Source organism: Eptesicus fuscus, chromosome 8 (assembly GCF_027574615.1).
Source record: "Eptesicus fuscus isolate TK198812 chromosome 8, DD_ASM_mEF_20220401, whole genome shotgun sequence".
NCBI lineage: Eukaryota > Metazoa > Chordata > Mammalia > Chiroptera > Vespertilionidae > Eptesicus > Eptesicus fuscus.
The window spans coordinates 4905484-4928473 of NC_072480.1; the positions used below are offsets into that span (position 1 = coordinate 4905484).

Sequence of the window (22990 nt, forward strand, 5' to 3'; positions counted from 1 at the left end):
CAATATTAAAATATTTCTTCTAATTAATTTCCTTTCAATGTGCACGAATCCATGCACCAGGCCACCAGCCATTAATATATATAGATCTATCTATTTACTGAGAAGTTTATAATTTTGAACATTTCAAAAATAAAAGAATCCTATATAGTAAAGAGGTAATATGCAAATTGACCATCACTCCAACACACAAGATGGCTGCCCTCATGTGGACACAAGATGGCCGCCACAACATGGCCACAGGGGAGGGAAGTTAGGAGGGATCAGGCCTGCAGGGGAGCGCAGTTAGGGGTGACCGGGCCTGCAGGGGAGGGCAGTTGGGGGTGACAAGGCTGGCAGGGGAGGACAGTTGGGAGGGACAAGGCCTGCAGGGGAAGGCAGTTGGGGGGGACCAAGGCCTGCAGGGGAGGGCAGTTGGGGGTGACCAGGGCAGCAGGGGAGGGCAGTTGGGGGTGACCAAGGCAGCAGGGGAGGGCAGTTAGAAGTGACCAAGCTGGCAGGGGAGGGCAATTAGGGGCAATCAGGCCAGCAGGGAAGCAGTTAGGCATCAATCAGGTTGGCAGGGGAGTGGTTAGGGGGTGATCAGGCTGGCAGGCAGAATTGGTTAGGGGTTAGGGGCAATCAGGCAGGCAGGCAGTCAAGCGGTTAGGAGCCAGCAGTCCTGGATTGTAAGAGGGATGTCCCAGATTTGAGAGGGTACAGGCTGGGCTGAGGGACATCCCCCCCCACCCCCTGCACAAATTTTGTGCACTGGGCCTCTAGTGGTTAATATTATATTAAGAAACCCATCACTAAAAAATGTTTTATGCCAAACTTAAAGTGAGATAAAAGCAGTGGATGCATACATAGAACACACTGTACTGTAACAACTGCTTACTAAAAAGCAAATACTTTGATTTGTAAATAATTTAAATTCAAAATTAAATTTTGTGTTTGACTTTGTAGCATAGGCATAATACTTCCTTTTTTAAGAAGCATAAATAATAAATACACAAAGGACAGACCTATTGAATGATGACTAAAGACTAAAATAATCCTTTTCTATATAGAACAGGATTAAAAAGCAAATAGATACTTCAGTAGAAAAATCCTAATAGTAAAAACTGTTAGTAATACTGAGTAAAAACACTATTAGAAAGAATGACTAGAAGTCTCAAGTTTTTTTTTCCCTCTGTTATACCTGATGCTGAGCCAGGAGCCTCACTCACTTTATCAACAAAATCATTTGAAGAAAGCAAGTATTTTGATAAATGAAGTAGACTTTCTATTCAAATAGTTCCTATTTGTTGTTTCAAACACACTTTAAGTAAAAATCTAAGTAGTTATTGATTAAATTTAATAAATATAGATAAAAAATCTGGACAATTTAGACATCAAGTTCCTGTTTTCTTATTTGTGGGTATTTTAGGTTGAATGCATTGAATTTAACCATAACTCCCACTTCAATTCATTTTATATTAACAGAGAATATAGTGAATAATGCAAAATAGATATTATCTAAACTACCATAAAATTAAAAACCTAGGACCTAAACTACTTTAAATTTATAATAAACTTGATTCAGAAATGGTAATCCTTACCTGAGTCAGTAACTAATGCTTCTTATATAGTCCATTTTAGCACATCATATATCACATAAAATTAGAGTACTGCATCATTTGTGTTTTTACCAATGAGGAACTTGTATAGACATTTATTTGCTTTTAACTAGACATAGACATTATGTCTACAGATAGGGTTTTCTCTGAAAAGCTTGAGGAAAATATTTCAGTGGTATAGTAAACATGTAGAACTAGCAATATGGGCACTAATTACGGTGAAATATTCTTATAAATTATTCTCAGTAGTAAATTCTTATTCAGATTAGTTATGCTTGTAAATAATTTACAAGACTATAAGAATTTTTTTAAATGGCTACCTAACATCAACAGTTATTGCTCAGTGGAAAAGGACATCAAGGACACTTGCAAGTAAAAGAATTGGATCAATATTAACGTGATTTTCATTTCATGCTTCCCCAACTCCAGTAAGCTGACAATATACTCTGATTATGTGAACTGCCTCAGAGTAACACAGAAAAGGTTATTAGAGCAAGAGGTGGAAATGGAATGCACTTTTTATATTGACAGGCCTGCTAATAGAGTATACTGATTTTCAAAGACATGCAATGCATTTTTATAATTTGGGTCTGACAGCAAAAACGGAATTTCATTTATTCCTAATTTAAAATATTCACACATAAGCAATATTTCTTAGAGAAGACCAACAAAGCAGATATTCATAAACAGCATTTTTAAACAGAAAAAAATGCAATTAAAAAGGTGCAAGAAACTATTATTCAATTTAAATGCAGTACTATATAAGTATGAAATGCTAACTTAATAATCTTCTTAATGGAGTGAAAGTAGAAAACTGCATTCTGTGCTTTTTAAAGGAAATTTGATAAGCCATATTTTAAGAATATACATGATGGTAAATATAGATTATACATTTTTAAAGTGAATATTACTTAATGTGGTTTTAAATATTTTAAGTAGAATTTCATTATATTAAAAATCACACGACTTACAGAAAAATGCTAAAACATATAGAAAAATGCTAAAACATATAGAAAACTTTGCTCAGTTTAGAACCTCTCGATAGCATAAAGAGCTGAGATGATGCATTATTCATCTTTACAATTGAGCACATAGCATAGTGTTTGCTCCTTATGTTACAATATACTTAGAAAAAGACTAGCATGAAATAAATACATCAAGAATGATAAAGACAGCTACATTTACATGATTGTCTATCAGTGATCTCCTTTTCCCCCTTTTAAAGTTTTTTGGACTTTTTTTAGATTTTCTACAATGAGCATGTTTGTTTTCAAGAAGAAAGGGAGACGGGAAGGAAGGGAAGGGAGAAAAGAAGGGGAAGAGACAGAGAAACAAGAACAAAGGAGAGAAACCTTGCAACATGAGTGAAGAGGTGTAGCTGACAGCTGAACAGCAGAATGGAAGGGAGAAAGTTTTGGCAGCTCTTGGAATGAAAGGAAAGATGAACTGGACAACCTGAATGAGGGCTGAGAGGGTGGAGTAGATGTCCTCTAACAGTAGGTGGCATTAACCTGGGGAATGATGCTTGAATTTTCTTTTTAAAACCTGTTGCAAAATTCATTATGGAAAATTGATTTTAAAACCCTGGGAAATGGAGGTAGGAGATGTTTTGGATAAATAAGTAAATTACTCAGAGACATGGAAAAAATAGGTAATTAACAAAAACATTTCTCCACTTAAAAAAAATGGAAAAGCAGAGATATAGGTTATTTAAAGCATTTTAAAAGCACCAAAACCATTTAAAAATGTGTTTTGTTTTAATATATTTTTATTGATTTCAGAGAGGAAGGGAGAGGGAGAGAGAGAGATAGAAACATCAGTGATGAGAATCATTGATTGGCTGCCTCCTGCATGCCCTCCACTGGGGATCAAGCCTGCAACCTGGGCATGTGCCCTTTGGCCAGAATCAAACCCGGGACCTTTCAGTCCGCAGGCCAATGCTCTATCCACTGAGCCAAACTGGCTAGGGCGTTTGGGGAAAAAAGGAGACATATGTACTACTATTTGTAATACTTTAAACAACAAAATAAAATTAAAAAAAATAAAAATGTGTTTTCCTAAATGACACAATACACACCCTATAAATGACTCTAAGATAATTGTATTGATATACCTTTATAGATGACAGGCTATAGGAGTAGGTCAAAATGTAACAGGTAAATGTAGTCAGGAAATGTTCAATAATGCTCTTGCAGTTAAAAAAATTCCAATTTATCTATAGCAACACACTGTATAAGAATGATATTTAAATTGAATTTTTGCTGGATCTGCCATTTTAATAATTAGCATATTAATTAATTTCTATGGTTTATCATCCTCCCATATAAAAATCCTCTAATGGCTCTCCTTATGAATACCTTCACAATATGACTCCAAACAGCCTTCTTAGTTTCATCTTCATACAATCTCCCCATACTGTCCTCTGTTTCATTACACAGCACCATTTTCCAGTCCCTCTACATTTTATTGTAGCTTGTGCAGTCCCTTTCTCCACATTTCCACTCTCCCAGTTATAGGCTTGAGAGGATCTCGGTTCATCTTTTCAAGTCTAGCTAGAATTTATTTCTTCAGTTAAACAGCCCCCTTCACTGAGCTCACACAGCATTTTTAATACATCTTGATGAATATATTTATCATGTTGTATAATAATCCTATATAATAAATAGGTAATATGCAAATTGACCCTCACACCCTCACACAAGATGGCCATTCCCATGTGGTCACAAAATGGCCGCCCCCATGTGGTCACAAGATGGCTGCCACAAGATAGCTGGCAGGGGATGGTAGTTAGGGATGACCAGATCAGCAGGAGAGGGCAGTTGGGGGCAGGCAGGTCAGCAGGGGAGGGCAGTTGGGGACTAGGTCTGCAGGGGAGGGCAGTTGGGGGCGACTGGGCCTGCAGGGGAGGGCAGTTGGGGGGGACCAGGCCTGCAGGGGACGGCAGTTGGGGGTGATCAGGCTGGCAGGGGAGGGTAGTTATGGGTGACCAGGCCTGCAGGGGAGGGCAGTTGGGGGTAAGCGGGGCAGTTGGGGGCAATTGGGCTGGCAGGGGAGCAGTTAGGCATTGATCAGGCTGGCAGGGGAGTGGATAAGGGGTGATCAGGCTGGCAGGCAGAAGTGGTTAGGGGCAATAAGGCAAGCAGGCAGGCGAGCGGTTAGGAGCCAGCAGTCCTGGATTGTGAGAGGGATGTCCAACTGCCGGTTTAGGCCCGATCCCTATGGGTTCAGGCCTAAACCAGCCATCGGACATCCCCCAAGGGGTCCCAGATTGGAGAGGTTGAGGCTGGGCTGAGGATCACCCCTTCCCAGTGCACAAATTTTGTGCACCGGGTCTCTAGTTATTTATAAATGCAATGGTGTGTACACATTATAAAAAATTAGTCTAAAAATATAAGCATGATTATAAACAGTTCCATGCCACTCAGCAATAAATACATTAATATAATTTCATCAGTTCCTTATCTTTAACAGCTTTTGATGCTCTGAGTGGAATAAAGTACAGACAAAATTATACTTCAGAATTTGAAAATACCATACTCAATAGACCTATTCCATAGAAATCATATCCTTCAATGCTGCTACTGAAAATGATGAATTACGGTGGATAAAATACTGTGTATAAACCTTAAATCAATCAATTATCAATTAAAAATAGCAACTAAAGTGCATAAAATTATATTAATGTGGATGCTCTAAGTGGAATAGATAGAAGATACAGGGTGGAGCAAAAGTAGGTTTATAGTTGTGAGTCCATGAAACAAAGTTTATTCTTGTATTCTTATTTCTTAATTACTGTATTATTTTCCAGACAAACAACTATCAACCTACTTTTGCCCCACTCTGTATAATTCCTGTTCTCATTGGGTTTCTTTTGTACAAGAATATGAAACATCTAAAGTCAAAACATATTCTGAAATCTTTACAAAGTAACCTGTTACCAACTGCAAAATATTGAGGCTACTTAAAGTAGTAAGTTAGGCCTTTTGATACCTCTATGTCTTGGTCATTACTGTTATTACCTCTGCCCTTCCTTGCTGACCTAGTAAATTCCTGATGTTCTCTCGAGGTACTTCATAAGTAATTAATTCTCTGAAGTTGATTCTGACCCACTCACTACACTGAGTTAGTCACTACCTTCCCAATGCTCTTGTATGAACTGCTACCTTCCTCTAAGATAACCATTTCTTTCTTTCCACGACACCAGGAGTTTTTAACCTTGCTACTACTGGGATCTGGGGTTGGAGTTTGGTTGTTGTGTTTGTTCTGGGGGAGCTGTCCTGTGCATTCACGGTCTATAACCATTAGCGGTCAGTACCAAACCCTGACTTCCACATGCACTGGGAAGCATTACACTAAACTATGTGCTATTGTAAGGTAGAAACTGTTTCTCAGTCTTTGAGTCCAGCATCTAGCACATGCACGGCATGTAAAAAATAATCAATAAATGCTTTTCTTTATTCATTTCTATTTTTATTATTTTTATTGAATTTATTGGGGTTACTTTGGTTCACAAAACCATACAGTTTCGAGTGTACAGCTCGTTTAAACATCATCTACACACGACACTGTGTGCTCATTGTCCCAAGCAAAGTTTCTTTCCATCCCATTTTCATCCCTTTGCCCACCTCCACCTAACTACCACCCTTTCCCTCTAGCTATCACCACAACGGTGTCTGTGTCTATGCATTATGTATAGAGTTTTCAACTAACCTCGTCACCTTCTTTCATCCAGTCTCTTAGACACCCACCCATCCCTCAGACACTTCTCCAAAGAGGACATTCAGAGGGTCAACAGACATATGAAAAAATGCTGAATGTAACTAATTATCAGAGAGATGCAAATTAAAGCCACAATGAGGAATCACCTCACACGTGACAGAATGGCTATTATAAAAAAATCAACAAACAAGTACTGGCCAGGATGTGGAGAAAAGGGATCCTTGTGCACTATTAGTGGAAATAAATGCTTTTAAATGAATAAAATCACTTAATTTCCCCAAATCTGTTTAAAGCCCTGCAATCTGAAGCATCAACATAAAAACAGAAGAGCTGTTAAATCTTTGTTGATATAAAAATGCTATACAAAATCTGTAAAAGGTATTTTATAAGCATTTTTGTAACAGTATTATATAACATATTTTGGTTATTTTAAGAGATTATGAAAACCACAGGATGAAGGCCATGGTATTAAAAATATGTGAGCCTGTACTCGCCACCTTCCACAACCACATCACAATTACAACTTGGTCATTACTGTTATTACCTCTGCCCTTCCTTGCTGACCTAGTAAATTCCTGATGTTCTCTCGAGGTACTTCATAAGTAATTAATTCTCTGAAGTTGATTCTGACCCACTCACTACACTGAGTTAGTCACTATCTTCCCAATGCTCTTTTATGAACTGCTACCTTCCTCTAAGATAACCATTTCTTTCTTTCCACGGCACCAGGAGTTTTTAACCTTGCTACTACTGGGATTTGAATACAGAATAACCATCATTCAGAACTACCTGAAAGCTGGCTGAATGGAAGTCCTACAACTAGAGAAGTAAAGAAGAAAGCACACTGAGACTAGTAGGAGGTGCAGAGGTGCAGGACGGGCTGGCCAGACACCCATGTGTGCTGTTTTTTTAACTGGGAGGGAGATCATCTCTGGAGGGGCTGCCCATGAGGAGCTAGAAATCCCAGTCCCACACCAGACCTCCAGCCCAGGATTCCAGAGCTGGGAAGAGAAGTCCCCTCAACTACGGTCTGTAAAAACCAGTATGGATTGTGGTTGCATGACATGGAGGCTACTGTAGACCCAGGTGTACCATTTAAAGGGCCCACACATGAACTTACCTAGACTACCAGCAACGGGCGTCTTTGGGGGACCCAGACATATAGAAGGAGGAGCTGGGTTGTCTGGCATTGGGGCAGGAACTCTAGGGCGGCTTTCTTCCAGACAGAGGTGCTCCTTTCTTCCAGACAGAGGTGCTCGCAGGGATAATTAGTCCCCTGCTGAAAACTCCCCTTTTGCAGGGCTGGTTGACAGCCATATCTGAGTCTCCATCAGATATGCTTGCTCCACCCTGGGGATTTCCTGAGTCCCTGGCCCATCCAATTTGCAGCCCCAACCAAGCTGTTTGCAGCAGCTTTTTCATATGAATGGACTGTCTTGGCTCAGGCTTCAGACTTTGCTAAAATCTCTCAAACAAGCTACAGCTGGTGACAGCATGCCCCAAACCTATCAATAAAATGCCCAAGACCTGACTTTAGCCAGTTTGGCTCAATGGACAGAGCATAGGGATAGAGCATCGGCCTGTGGACCGAAGGGTTCCAGGTTAGATTCTGGTCAAGGACACATATCTCGGTTGCAGGCTCTTTCTCTGCCTGGGCCCTGGTTGGGGCTCATGCAGGAGGCAACCAATTGATGTGCTTCTCTCACATCAATATTTCCCTCTGTCTTTTCCACTCTCTTTCAATGGAAAAAAATATCCTCAGGTGAGGATTAAAACAAAACAAAAAAAGCCCAAGACCTGGCACTAGCACCGGCCTGCCTTGCTTCACAGCTGGGCCTCGCCTAGGCACCTCCAAGACCAATACAAATAGCAAAGAGCCGTCTGAAGATCCCTCTGTAACTCCTGCTGAGGAGCCCAGGCAGGGGCTGACTTTGCACCTCCCTGGAGACCCTAGAGCCAGTACACTGGTGGACAGCTTCAAAACACAGTAGACTACAACTCTACACATCCACAAAAGACACCAAAGCCCCACTGAAGCAAGTGGTTCTCCATAGGGGTGTCTCCTGCACAGCAGCTCTCCCACTGTAGTACCAGCGGGTCCTCACAGGCAATTGGCCTGGAGTGACATCACCAACAATCAAGGCTCAACTACAACAAGACTGTGCACACAGTCCACACAGGGGCACATCTAGAGTGCCCAGCTCAGGTGACTGGGGAGGCTAAGCCACTGGGCCCTATGGGACAGCTACTACTCAAGGCCACTCTGCCAATTCCAGGAGACATAGCAGCTCTATGTAATACATAGAAACAAACACAGGGAAGCAGCCAAAATGCAGAGACAAAGAAACATGTCACAAATGAAAGAAATGGAAGAAAGCAAACTACTGGATACAGAGGTTTACTCAAGGATTTTCATGCGACTTTCAAGGATCTTAGTGAGAATGTCAAAGGCATGAAAAAGGACCAGTCAGAAATTAAGCATATATTAACTGAAATAAATAATAATTTATAAGAATTCAACAGTAGAGTAGAGGATTCTGAGAATCAAATCAGGGATTTGGAATATGAGGAAGCAAAAAATACCCAATCAGAAGAGCAAAAAGAAAAAAGAATCCAAAAATATGAAGATAGTGTAAGAAGCCTCAGGGACAACTTCAAGTGTACCAACATTTGAATTGTGGGGGTGTCAGAAAAAGAAGAGAGAGAGCAAGATATTGAAAACCTATTTGAAGAAATAATGACAGAAAACTTCCCCCACCTGGTGAAAGAAATAGACTTACAAGTACAGGAAGCACAGAGAGTCCCAAACAAGAGGAATCCAAAGAGGCCCACACCAAGACACATCATAATTAAAATGCCAAAGATTAAAGACAAAGAGAGAATCTTAAAAGCAGCAAGAGAAAAGCAGCTAGTTACCTACAAGGGAGCACCCATTTGATTTTCAGCTGATTTCTCAACAGAGACTTTGTAGGCTAGAAGGGAATGGCAAGAAATATTCAAAGTGATGAAAAGTAAGGACCTACAACCAAAATTACTCTACCCAGCAAAGCTATCATTTAGAATTGATGGTCAGAGCTTCACAGACAATCAAAAGTTAAAGGAGCTCATCTCCATAAACCAGCATTACACAAAATGTTGAAGAGTATTCTTTAAAAAGTAGAAGAAGAAAAAGAAAGAAGAAGGAAGAAGAAGGAAGAGGAGGAGGAGGAGGAGGAGGAGGAGAACAGATAAAAAGTATGAATAATAAAATGGCAACAAATACATGTCTATCAACAATCAAGTCTAAAATAAAAATAAATGAACAAGAAATATAATGAACAAATAAACTGGTGAATAAAATAGAATCAGAGGCATGGAAGCATGGAATAGACTGAGGAATCTCAGAGGGAAGGGCGGAGGGAGGGAAGAGATTAACCAAAGATCTTATCTAAAGACACAGACAATAGGGTGGTGAAGGGGTGAGGTGGGGACCAGGTGAAGGAGCACAATGAGGGGAAAAAAGAGGAACATCTGTAATGAAATGAAATATGTGACACTGGCACCACAACAAGCTGAAAGATTATTCCCTGCTTGTCTTTCTCTCCCTCTCTTTTAAAAAATTTACACCATTAACATTTCAAAAAATCATTTAAGCCATAATTTGATTATCTATTCATTACAGACATGGAGAGTCAATTAATAATACACCAACTAAAATGGACTTATCAATGACCAATAATAAAACATTTGCTAGGGTCTCAACATAATACAAACATAGGTTATTGGGTTAAAAAATAAAATCACCTTTCTCAAATAGAACTGTTAACTCTTTAAAAACTAAATCAGAAAAAATATGAAGTCAGATAATTTAATGCTTCTTTTTCAACAACTGGATTATTGCATTAATATATTTTTATCCTGAGTGCTTTTCTTATTTTTTTGATTACTGCAAGTAACAAATTACAGTAGGCATACATATAGCATCAAAACTAATTTAATTCCAGATTCATTACAGAGCTGCTTTTTATTCATCAAGGTCAAATCTTGGTGGCTTCACAAACTTAAATAAATTAGGTGTTAAGCAGGCGCATCTCTGAGGAACCTAAGGATGCTCTCATTTGCAATTCTCAGCATATCTTATTATTTATTGCCAAAGAAATAACTGATTAAATTTGTCATCTTTGCTCCATGTTATTTTTTCCTCCAGCTGAAGCAATCTGTCCTCTTTTGTGATCATTGATCAGACCTATTTAAGATGTTGTCTTTGATCACAGCCATGGGGAGCTTGTCATCTTATGCTTTGATGAAACATTGTTCCACTATAATTTTATGGAAGGGAAAGAGTCTGAAATGATCATTGACAGTCAACAAAGATGCAAACTTACAAAGATTTTGTACTTTTCTTTGACAGCATAATCAGTAAGCATCAGTAATGCACCAAAAGTTAACTAGTATAGGTTTTGTTTAAAAATACAAATATGTATTATACAAAACCCTCCTTTTTCAATCAGTGCTAGCTAATTTTCCCTGAAGAAAAAAAACCTTGTAGGTCAGAAGATAAATTTATGAGTTTTTAAATATTTTCCTTATATTCATCCATTGTTGTGGTCTGATAAATTCTTGGTAATCAATTAAATTTGCACTTGTATGAGATTTTACTATTAGAAAACACCTAAAAAACACAGTCAATACATATAACACTAAAACATTAAACACCAGGAAAAAAATTACACGCCTCTAGGTTTTTATTAATCTCATTTCATCACCAGAGGCTGAAAGTATATAAAATCACTCCAAATCTCTTGCACATGACAACCTCATAAATTATTGAACTCATTAGTATTACTAAGAAGCATGAAAAACTCCATCAGTGTTACAGATGTTTTCCAACGGAAAAAGATCAACCAAAAGTTTTAATAATGAAATCAAAAGAAAATCTTTACAAAGTAAATATGAAATAAAAGTACTGTCCTTATGTTTCCTTGAAAATATATCCAATTGTGATTATTTGATCATTTAAAAGAAATTTAACTATTTGTTTTGTGGCTCAAAATATATTGCCTTACGAGAAAGTTAAGAAATCCAAATTATGGCTAATTACATCATCTATCACATGAGAGTCCAACTATAATTTAATCTAAAATATTTGACTGATTTTAAGGAAAAAATCAAATAATTAAAATATTTTTACTAAAACATTAAGTCTGCTAATTCAGTTTCATTTACATTATATTACGACTAGAGGCCTGGTGCATGAATTCGTGCACCAGTGGGGTCCCGCGGCCTGGCCTGCGGGATTGGGCCCAAACCAGCTCTCTGACATCCTCTGAGGGGTCCTGGATTGCGAGAGGGCACAGGCCAAGCCGAGGGACTCCACCGGTGCACGATCAGGGCCGGGGAGGGATGTGGGAGGTTGGCCAGCCAGGGAGGGACTGCAGGAGGGCAACAGGGTGTGTCTGGCCCATTTTGCTCAGTCCCGAATGGCCACCCCAGCAGCAAGTTAACCTACTGGTCAGAGCATCTGCCCCCTGGTGGCCAGTGCACATCATAGCAACTGGTTGACCAGTCAACTGTCTACCTCCTGGTGGTCAGTGCACATCATAGCAAGCAGCTGAGTGGCCTCAGTCTATCATTAGCATATTACACTTTGATTGGTTGAATGGATGACTGGACACAGCATATTAGGCTTTTATTATATAGGATAGGCTCACATTCTTTTTTTAAAAAATAAATCCTTATTGCTCAGATTATTACAGTTGTTCCTCTTTTTTCCCCCCATAGCTCCCCTCCACCCAGTTCAACCCCCCCATGCCCTTACCCCCCAACTGTCCTCATCCATAGGAGTAAGATTTTTGTCCAATCTCTTCCTGCAACCCCCACACTCTCTTCCCCCTGAGAATTGTCAGTCCACTCCCTTTCTATGCCCCTGATTCTATTATATTCACCAGTTTATTCTGTTCATCAGATTTGTTATTCACTTGATTTTTAGATTCACTTATTGATAGATATATATTTGTTGTCACTTTGTTGTTCATAATTTTTATCTTTACCTTTTTCTTTGTCTTCCTCTTCTTAAAGAATACCCTTCAGCATTTCATTTTTTAAATTTAATAAATCTTTATTGTTCAGATTATTACAATTGTTTCTCCTTCCCCCCCCCCATAGCTACCCTCCACCCGGTTCCCACCCACCCTTGTGCCCTTACCTCCCCCCCGCTGTCCTTATCCATAGGTGTATGATTTTTGTCCAGTCTCTTCCAATGCTCCCCACACAGACCCCCTTTTCCCCCTGAGAATTATCGATCCACTCCAATTCTATGCCCCTGATTCTATTATGTTCACCAGTTTATTCTGTTCCTCAGATTTTTAATTCACTTGACTTTTAGATTCACTTGTTGATAGATATGTATTTGTTGTTCATAACATTTATCTTTACTTTTTTCTTCTTTTTCCTCTTTTTAAAGAATACCTTTCAGCATTTCATATAATACTGGTTTGGTGGCGATGAATTCCTTTAGCTTTTTCTTATCTGTGAAGCTCTTTATCTGCCCTTCAATTCTGAATGATAACTTTGCTGGGTAGAGTAGTCTTGGTTGTAGTTTCTTGCTATTCATCACTTTGAATATTTCTTGCCACTCCCTTCTGGCCTGCATAGTTTCTGTTGAGAAATCAGCTGATAATCGTATGGGTGCTCCCTTGTAGGTAACTAACTGTTTTTCTCTTGCTGCTTTTAAGATTCTCTCTTTGTGTTTTGCCCTTGGCATTTTAATTATGATGTGTCTTGGTGTGGTCCTCTTTGGATTCCTCTTGTTTGGGGTTCTGTGCGCTTCCTGTACTTGTAAGTCTATTTCTTTCACCAGGTGGGGGAAGTTTTCGGTCATTATTTCTTCAAATCGGTTTCCAGCGTCTTGCTCTCTCTCTTCTTCTGGCACCCCCATAATTCTGATGTTGGTACACTTGAAGATGTCCCAGAGGCTTCTTACACTATCTTCAACTTTCTGAATTCTCTTCTCTTCTTGCTTCTCTGGAGGAGTGTCCTTTGCCTCTTTGTATTCCAAATCTTTGACTTGATTCTTGTGGTCCTCTAGTCTGCTGTTGGGTTTCTGTATAATATTTTTTATTTCAGTCAGTGTATGTTTAATTTCTAGTTGGTCCTTTTTCATATCCTCAAGGGTCTCATTAAATTTATCGGCCTTTTCCATGAAATTCTTGAAAAACCTTATAACCGTGGTTTTGAACTCCATGTCCATTTGTTTGTTCTCCTCCATTTCTTTCATTTGTGATCTGTTTCCTTGCCTCCTCATTTTCGCTGCTTCCCTGAGTTGGTAGGGTAGCTTTGTGTACTAAGTGTTCTATTGGTTCAATGGGTCAGCCTTCCAGTTACCTGAGGTGGATGCTCTTGGTGCACCCCTTTGTGGACTGTGTGTACAGCCTTGTTGTAGTTAAGTCTTGATTGTTGTTGGTGTCACTGGGAGGAATTGACCTCCAGGCCGATTGGCTGTGAGGACCCGCTGTGTCTATAACAGAAGAATTGCTGTGCTGGAGACATGTTTATGGGGCAGGACTTGTTCCAGTAGGGCTTTGGTGCTCACTGAGTCTGCCTCTTGAATGTGTCCCTTATGAGTGGTTGAAATCTGGTGTCATCTTAGACCGACCACTAGATACACTAGTTTCTGGATCTCCAATGGGGTGCAGGTCAGCTACTGTCTGAGGCCACCCAGCAGTAGCTACAGCAAGAACTACAGTTTTCTCCTCTTTGCTTGGGATTTGGCAGTTTTGGAGCAGTCTGACTGGAGTTGCAGTTTATTCGGTTAAGCTTCCACAGAACAGGCCATTTATATGCAATAGCTGCTGTGTGGAGCCTGGGCGGGTTTGTAGAATGTGCGGGGCAGGGTCTCAGGGCAGGGCAGGGCGGGGTCTCAGGGCGTCACTAGGCTAGGGCGTGGCAAATGGCGATGTCTGCCATCAGCCATCTCTGCCTTTCCACTTTTCCAAGTCCCCGCGTCCCATGCTCCAGCGCAATAAACAATGATTGCTGGGCGCACCTCTGCAAAAAAGTCACTCTCACTTTCCGACCCTATGGCCGAGAGTCCAGCTTCTCTCCATAGGCATCTGGGTCCCCCGCGTGTCCCAGAAACTGGATTTCAGAGTGATCGGGAGCTTGTCTCCCTTCGGGTTGAAAAAAAGCTACGCACCCAGTCACCCGCCACCAGCCCGATTCATGCGCCTCCGTACCTCAGCTTTTCAGCGTTTGTGCTCCTTTCTCTTTCCTTAGTTGTAAATCTTCCAATCAGCCAGCTTTCCCGTGGTTCTGGATAGTAGACGTTTTGTCTTTTAGTTGTAGTTTTGAAATTGTTGTGCGAGGCTGCCGTTTAGTTGTTTACCTTTGTCGCCATCTTGGTTCCTCTATCCTTCAGCATTTCATATAATACTGGTTTGGTGGTGATGAACTCCTTTAGTTTTTTTCTTATTTGTGAAGCTCTTTATCTGACCTTCAATTCTAAATGATAGCTTTGCTGGGTAGAGTAATCTTGGTTGTAGGTTCTTGCTATTCATCACTTTGAATATTTCTTGCCATTCCCTTCTGGCCTGCATAGTTTCTGTTGAGAAATCAGCTGACAGTCGTATGGGTACTCCCTTGTAGGTAACTAACTGTTTTTCTCTTGCTGCTTTTAAGATTCTCTCTTTGTGTTTTGCCCTTCGCATTTTAATTATGATGTGCCTTGGTGTGGTCCTCTTTGGATTCCTCTTGTTTGGGGTTCTCTGCACTTCCTGTACTTGTGTGTCTATTTCTTTCACCAGGTGGGGGAAGTTTTCTGTCATTATTTCTTTAAATAGGTTTTCAATATCTTGCTCTTTCTCTTCTTCTGGCACCCCCATAATTCAGATGTTGGTATGCCTGAAGTTGTCCCAGAGGCTCCTTACGCTATCTCCATATTTTTGGATTCTTTTTTCTTCTTGCTTTTATGGTTGGGTGTTTTTTGCTTCTTTGTATTTCAAATATTTGACTTGATTCTTGGGATCCTCTTAGTCTGCTGTTGGATCTCTGTATATTATTCTTTTTTCTTTCTTTTTTTCCCCCCAAACTGTATCCAGCTTTATTAAAGATACTTTTCATAAACAATCACGGTATTTCAGGCAGGACATGGGCAGATAATCGTTAACAGTATACAACAATTTTCAAACTCCCTTCTTCAATGAACTACCAAAATCAGAAAGCCACTATTAAACCTAATGAAGTCTTAATCTGATGCTGTGAACAGGAAAAGTTTAGAGTGAGGGTTGACATTTCAATTAAGCATGTTGTTTAACAATTTTCACAAGCCAGCCCTGACTTTCAGGAAATGAAATGCAAATGGCAGAGAATATCAATCTCTAGACCCACAATCTAAAAAGGAACTGCTGCTCTTTTAAGGAATGCCATCTCAATGGTGACACTGGAAAGTCCAGCTTGCCCAACATACTGGAAATCAATATTTTGGGGTCACTTCCCAATAGGTCTCTGGGCTTAAGACAGTCAAAGTCTATGCTTAAAGTGGAGAGGGAGAAAAGGACATAAAAACGAATTTTCGTTTTCCCACACGACAAGGTGTTTGTGCCAAGATGGCTAATGTGTGCCAACATCAAGAGATCCCTCCTCCCAGGAACCAAGAGGACTGACATGGGGCGGGGGGGATAACTTTCCCTTCTAGTTTTGAGAAATTTCCTCTTGGTTCCTGGAAGGAGGGATCTCTTGAGGTTGGCACACATTAGCCATCTTGGCACAAACACCTTGTCGTGTGGGAAAATGAAAATTTGTTTTTATGTCCTTTTCTCCCTTTCCACTTTAAGCATAGACTTTGGCTGTCTTAAGCCCAGAGACCTATTGGGACCTGACCCCAAAAAATTGTACTATATGTCCTTCCCCCAAAAAATAACAATGAAGTGTTCTGTGTGCTAACAACATAGCTTAAAAAAAAAAAAGTAAAACAAAATTCTGCATTTTTATAAAACTTGATAAAAAATAGTATTTCAAACTGTACAGTCACCAGAAATACACAGTTATCAAAAATGCACACACTTCACTTGGCATCTCCAGCACCTTCAGCTTTCTCTGCCTCGTCTCTTTTGGCATCTCCATTTTCTGCAGGATTATTTCCATCTTTGCCAGCATCAGCTTTCCCCTTTTTCCCTTTTGGTACCTTCTCTCTCTTCTTTGCAGGGGCCTTTTTAGGCTTGGGCTCTGGCTTTGGAGGAGCAGGTTTAGCTGATAACCTGGCAGATCTTCTCTGTGGTTCGTCCTTCACCTTAGCTTTATCTCCTTTAGCATCACCTTCAGCCTTTCTCTTGGGCATGATGGCGATGGTGGCGGGAAGTCTGAGTGGGAAGCAGGGATTCAGCAGCGCGTGGGCCTTGCTCGGTTCGGGGGTCGATCTCCTCTCCTCACACTGCTCCTGTATATTATTCTTTATTTCAGTCAGTGTATGCTTAATTTCTGATTGGTCTTTTTTCATATCCTTGAGGGTCTCACTAAATTTCTCAGAGGTTTCTAGAAGATTCTTGAGTAACCTTATAACCATGGTTTTGAACACTATATCCAGTAGTTTGCTTTTCTCCATTTCTTTCATTTGTGATATGTTTCTAAGTCTCTGCATTTTGGCTGCGTCCCTGTCTTGATAGAGTGGCCTTGTGTGCTAGGTGTCCTATAGGGCCCAGTGTTCTATAGGGCTCAGCCTCCCCAGTTACCTGAGGTGGACACTCTTGGTGCACCCCTTTGTGGGCTGTGTGCACAGTCTTGTTGTAGTTAACCCCTGATTGCTGTTGGTATCACTGGGAGGAATTGACCTCCAGGCCAATTGGCTGTGAGGACCAGCTGTGTCTACAATGGCGGAACTGCTGTGCAGGAGACACCCTTATGGGGCAGGACTTGCTTCAGTGGGGCTTTGGCACTCACTGAGTCTGCCCCCTGAATGTATCTCTTATGGATGTGAAGAGTTGTAATCTGGATGGTCTCACTCTGACCACTGGGTACACTGGCTCTTGGGTCTCCAAGGAGGTGCGAAGTCAGCCACTGCCTGAGGCCACCCAGCAGGAGCTACAGAGAGATCTGCAGATTCCTCCTCTTTGTTTAGGGTTTAGAAGTGCCCAGTTGAGGCCCAGCTGTGAAGCAATGCAGGCTGCTGCTGCCAGGCCTTAGGCCCTCTTTTGGAAGCTTTGGAGCTCTCTGACCCAGCTGCAGTTTGTTAAGTTTTAAGTGGCAAAAGGACAGGCCATTCATATGGAAAAGCCGCTGTGCACAGCTTGGGTGGGGTTGTAAATTGGGTGTGGCATGGTCTCAGGGAATCACCAGGGCAGAGCAAACAGCAATGGCTACCAGTCAGCCCTGCCCCAGAGAGGTCTCCGGGTCTCTGTGTCCCAAGGCCTAGTGCAGGAACAATGATCACTGCGAGCACCTCTGAGAGAAAGCCACCCTTGTGTTCTGGCCCGATGCCAGACAGTCCAGTTTCTCCCCAGAGTCTGGGTCTGGGTCCCCAGAATCTCACCCAGAACTGGAGTTCAGAGAAATTGGGAGCTTGTATCTCCCTCCTGATAGAAAAAAACAACAACGCACCCAGTTGCCAGCCCATTTCGCACGTACCTCCGCACCTCCTACCAGTCTCAATGTGCTTTTTTTCTTTCCTTCTAGTTGTAGAACTTCCACTCAGTCAGCTTTCCCGTGGTTCTGGATAATATCTGTTTTGCCTCTTTGTTGTAGTTTTGATGTGGTTGTGAGAGGCAGCAAGTACAGGTGTTTACCTAAGCCACCATCTTGGTTGTTCAGGCTCACATTCTTAAAACATAGTGTACTACAGGAACAGATAGACCTGACCAGTGTTCAGATACCAGGGAGTGCTTTGATAACCATGTAAATAATCCCTACTTAAGTAATTTAAGGTCATTCCCTCAGCTTGTACAATTTTAAAATTCTGAAAACTTTGATCACTATTTCAAATACTTCTAGCCTACTGAAAGTCCATTCATGAAATATTCTTTCGTTTCTAAAACATTTTTGCCACAATATAAATTAATATAAAAATATTTTGACCAAAGATTACAGCAGTTTCTATTTTTAAGATAGGATTTATAGGAAAACTAAGATACTGTAATTGTTTAATACAGAGGAAGAAATAAATTGTATTTCAATTTGTTCTTGAAGCTCTTCCAAAATTTGTAGGTTTGTGCTATAATTATACCTTTACCTATGTCTACACAAACCAAAATATTCAATCATTTGGATGTTAGTCTAACACACCGCCCGACTTTAAGATACTTAAACACATTTACATGTTTAAAGGCAGGCAGAGGGGCCAGATGAAGGGCTGAGTTTCTTTACTTTTATATAAATGTTCTTACAATATGTGAATATAAAAGCTTTCTTTAAAATATAGAAAAAGTCTTCAAATAAGTTTTTCAACATCTTTGTTTTTAAAAATGTGTTTTTATTGATTTTAGAGAGAGAAGAAGGAAGAGGGAGACAGAGAGAAACACCGATAGGCTGCCTCCTACATACTCCCTCCTGGGCATGTTACCCTGACCAGGAATGGAACCGTGACCTTTTTCTGGGTGCATGGAAGATGCTCAATTTCTGAGCCACACCTGCCAGGGTTCAACATCTATTTTTATTAGATGAGGTACTTTGTAATAATTACTGACTTTTCCTATTTCTTTTGCAGAAATATTTTGTACATAGGTTAGAAGGCAGAGTTTGAAAAAATGTACAATACATTTTCCTCTTGGTGGTTTGTAATTCTTCTTTCTATTGATATGTATAGATCACTTCAGGGAATATTTTCCAGTCACTTCCTCCATATTTGGCTCCCTACTTTCTATTTACTTTCAAAAGTCTTTAGATGTGAACCATGATGAAGGTTGAAGAGTCATGCTCTAGAATTGGTTTTGGGAGTATAATTGTATTAGTTCTTTTTAGTCTTCCACTAGACAACCTTAAACCTGAGGATGACCACAGAATAATTCTGGCCTAAGTACAATGTAGACTTCTTGGATATTTCATAGCATGCATGTGGTCTTTGTTTTAAATATGAATAAAATAAGAATTTACTCCTTTTTACATTTATGAAAGAACCCAACACTCAAGAGGTAATAGGTTCTGATAATGCTGATGATGCAGTATTTAAAATTCATAAATGAGCCCTAACTGGTTTGGCTCAGTGGATAGAGCGTCAGCCTGCAGACTGAAGGGTCCCAGGTTCGATTCCAGTCAAGGGCATGTACCTTGATTGCGGGCACAGCCCAAGTAGGAGGTGTGCAGGAAGCAGCTGATCGATGTTTCTCTCTCATCGATGTTTCTAGCTCTCTATCCCTTCCCTTTCCCTTCCTCTCTGTAAAAAAATCAATAAAATATTAAAAATAAAATAAAATTCATAAACCAATATGCATTTTAAAATACACTTTTACTACATACAGGATATGTTTAGTATCACCTACATTTTTTATCTATTTCAAAATAAGACTATTATTTTAAAATTTAGGTACATTAACAATAATTACTATGATACTAAAATATGCCTGTAAGTCTTAAAAAGGATTTTAAGGTAAAATATTTTAAAATGTGTTTCTGACAGGCTTTTACATTGGTTTAATACTACAGATATTTTACAAATTAAACACACAAAATATCCACTTTTATAATAAATATTTCCCTAACAGAATATTTATTATAAAAGTCCCTAACAGACCCCTTTTAAAAAAAATTGTCACCCAAGGACATGCTTAGAGAGAGAGGAAGGGAAGCCAGGAGGGAGGGAGGGGAGAGAGAGAGGAAGAGGGAGAGAGAGAGAGAGAGAGAGAGAGAGAGAGAGAGAGAGAGAGAGAGAGAAAGAGAGAGAGAAGCATTGAGAGAAGCATTGATCAGTTGCCTTCCCTATGCTTCCCAACTGGGGATCAAACCCACAACCCAGGAACATGCCCTGACTGGGAACCTTTTGATACACAGGAGGATGCTGAACCAACTGAGCCACTCCAGCCGAGCTTTTGTTCCCTAACAGACCCTTTTTTGAAGCAACCCATAGAATACTGAATATAGTAGGATACTTTGTGAATCCTATATAATTAAAGCTTTGGTAAATCAGCATCACTAATAATATTACTTCTAGTGTAACCTTTACCATAAATCGTCTGCAGATATTTCTCATTTCAAAGGACATGAATTCAAGGTGAATTGGTCAAGAATTCTAAATTTTTGTGTATATGAAGTGAAGTTTTAATGATTTTAAGTTCCTATTATAAAGCACTTTAAGTAGCTAATTCTAAGAATCTCTTCTATATAGCACAAAAATTATACCTCATTTTTAAGTTAGTACTAACTCCTTAGGTGCTAAAATCCTTAGGTGATCTTCTGAGTTCATTAAAGGAATCTCCTATAGAACAGGTCAATTATAATTTTTCCTACTATATTGTTTTCTGTAGTTCCTTTTACTGTATAAAGTTACTATCTTAGGTATAATAGTTTCATATGAAATCCTCACATATTTATTTATTTATATTTTGAGCCTTACTAAGTTATAGCAATTCACATACAATTTGAGCAACAAATTTTAAAAGCTTTGCACATTTTCTTTTTACCAGAATTAAATATTTTCTCCACTCAATCCATTAAGAACATGAGTGTTGTTATTAAAGTTTATAAAGTAAAGTAAATTTTAAAACAAATGGCTAATTTATTACTCTCGAATGAAAATTAACATAAAAACATGAGTAATTTTAAGAACAAAAGTAGTTAATAATAAAAATATATGGACGGTATTCATTAAGTTTTTTCCCAAGTGTATATGGTTTTAAAAATTCTGATCAATCAAACGTAACTTGCAAAGAGCATTTAAAAATGTGTAAATAGACAAAATACTCCTATGAATACTTCTTAGTAGATAGCAATGAAAAGTACAGCATTTATTTTTCATTTTAGAGAGAGAAACAGAGGGAGAGAGAGAGAAACATTGATCAGTTGTCCATAGAATCCACAACCCAGGTATGTGCCCTGACCAGGAATCAACCCTGTCACCTTTAGGTGCATGGGGCAAGGCTCCAACCAACTGAGCCACACCAGTTAGGGCAAAAGTAACAACATTTTAATTACATTACAAAATATTTTTGGTATTTACTATTTATTATACTATAAAGGACAATTTAGGGTACAGTTCTACTGTAATGTGTTAAGTGATAATATTTTTAATGGGGGATAATATTTCTCAAACTTTATTTGCAACCCACTGGAAGACTGGGGTTTAAATGAGCATATTTGTAGCAGGATTTATTTTATTTTTACTAAAAAGAATAGAATAGAATAGGATTAGTAATGAGATTATTAATAAGACATTTGTTTCATTTAAATACAACTTTGTACGTGTGTGCATATGTATATATATAAAGTATACATGTGTATACATATTTCATATACTTATGTGTATTCACACAATATACATATGTGTGTATATACACACATATAAACATACACACAAATATAGGTAAAATATATATAAGTCTGAGTACATGATTACCAACAGTATAAAAGTTTTCACCTTGGGTCCTGGTAACCAAAGTTCGAAAGACACTGAAAAAGAAGCTGAGTATATTCTTGTTTTAGGCTGTATGAGAAGAATTTTGGGTAATAACTAACTATGTAGAGCCGTTTAATCTCTTAGAAGTTGAAGGAACTAAAATACATCCAGAGGGGCAAATATTGGGTTTATTCAGTGTAGCCTCCATGATGCTGAAGGATAAAGCAGAGCAAATTTTGACTTATGACATGAGAATTTTTAATGCTAGTGAGGAAAATGACTTATCAAACAAGAAATATAATGTTGTCACAGTGGTACTAACCATACTCTATTGCAGCCTTGAGTAATGCTTCAGCATGAGTGGAGCCAAATGCATTACGAACAAATCGTCTCCTTCGACGAAGATCATCTTCCCAGTAATCCAAACGCCAGAAATCATGTAATTGGCTATGAATGGGAAAACAAAGAAAGAATAATATACTATTACTAATAATGTATAACTGAACCAATATTTTTCTATAAAATTAAATATTTCTTTGATCTCACTAGAAAATTAAGATAATTTTGAGATATTTATAATTGTGTTTGTATACATATGTTTATAAATGAACAAAACTTAAAATAGTAGATTCTCTGATTTAAGCATTATAATACTCAGCTCTACTTTCTTTTTAATGTTCTTCCTTCTCCTAAAAAAAAACATTAATCATGGGGAGTTTAGTAATAAATGTAGCATCAAATTACAAGTATTAATGTCAGTTTGCATTCTTTTACAATATTTTTAACAAGGCTTGTAAATCACAGGATATACCCCACTACAAAGAGTGTGCAATTTAATGACCCTGGTTTCACAGTAGACTGAATTAAGAACTATAAAATACTGCTCACTTGGATTTGGTGGAACAAAGATTAAAATAATGTGGTGAAATATTCATTGAAATAATTCCCTGCTGCCCACAGCAACCTGAGAAAAGTGCAATTTTATCCATTATTAATAATACTGAATTAGGGCTGCAAAAGTTCCAGTATGTGGTAATTGTCTTGGTAAATTATTATTCTAATGCTAACAGAGTCATTGGACGATTTTACAGCTTTCAGCTAATATAAAACATTAACAATCATGCCCATCATTGGGTAACATCGTCTAAACTGTGTTACACTCTAA

General features: G+C 39.0%; 2 protein-coding genes across 3 annotated transcripts in view; both read right to left on the reverse strand.

Moving 5' to 3' along the window:
- NBEA (neurobeachin) overlaps positions 1 to 22990 on the reverse strand; it is an 896160-nt gene that overhangs the window by 315696 nt on the left and 557474 nt on the right. For both annotated transcript variants that reach the window (XM_028135810.2, XM_008158996.3), the window contains exon 39: positions 22148 to 22272. In XM_028135810.2, the coding sequence (XP_027991611.2) occupies positions 22148 to 22272 (125 nt within the window). The remainder of the gene's footprint in view (positions 1 to 22147; positions 22273 to 22990) is intronic.
- On the reverse strand, positions 16212 to 16636 carry LOC103302004 (non-histone chromosomal protein HMG-17-like). Its single transcript, XM_054719736.1, has one exon. It carries the CDS (start codon positions 16624 to 16626, stop codon positions 16354 to 16356), a length of 273 nt encoding a protein of 90 aa, XP_054575711.1. The 5' UTR covers positions 16627 to 16636; the 3' UTR covers positions 16212 to 16353.

Bases quoted from the DNA above. Each gene is read 5' to 3' on its own strand.
- LOC103302004 (XM_054719736.1), bottom strand. From the start codon at position 16,626: ATGCCCAAGAGAAAGGCTGAAGGTGATGCTAAAGGAGATAAAGCTAAG.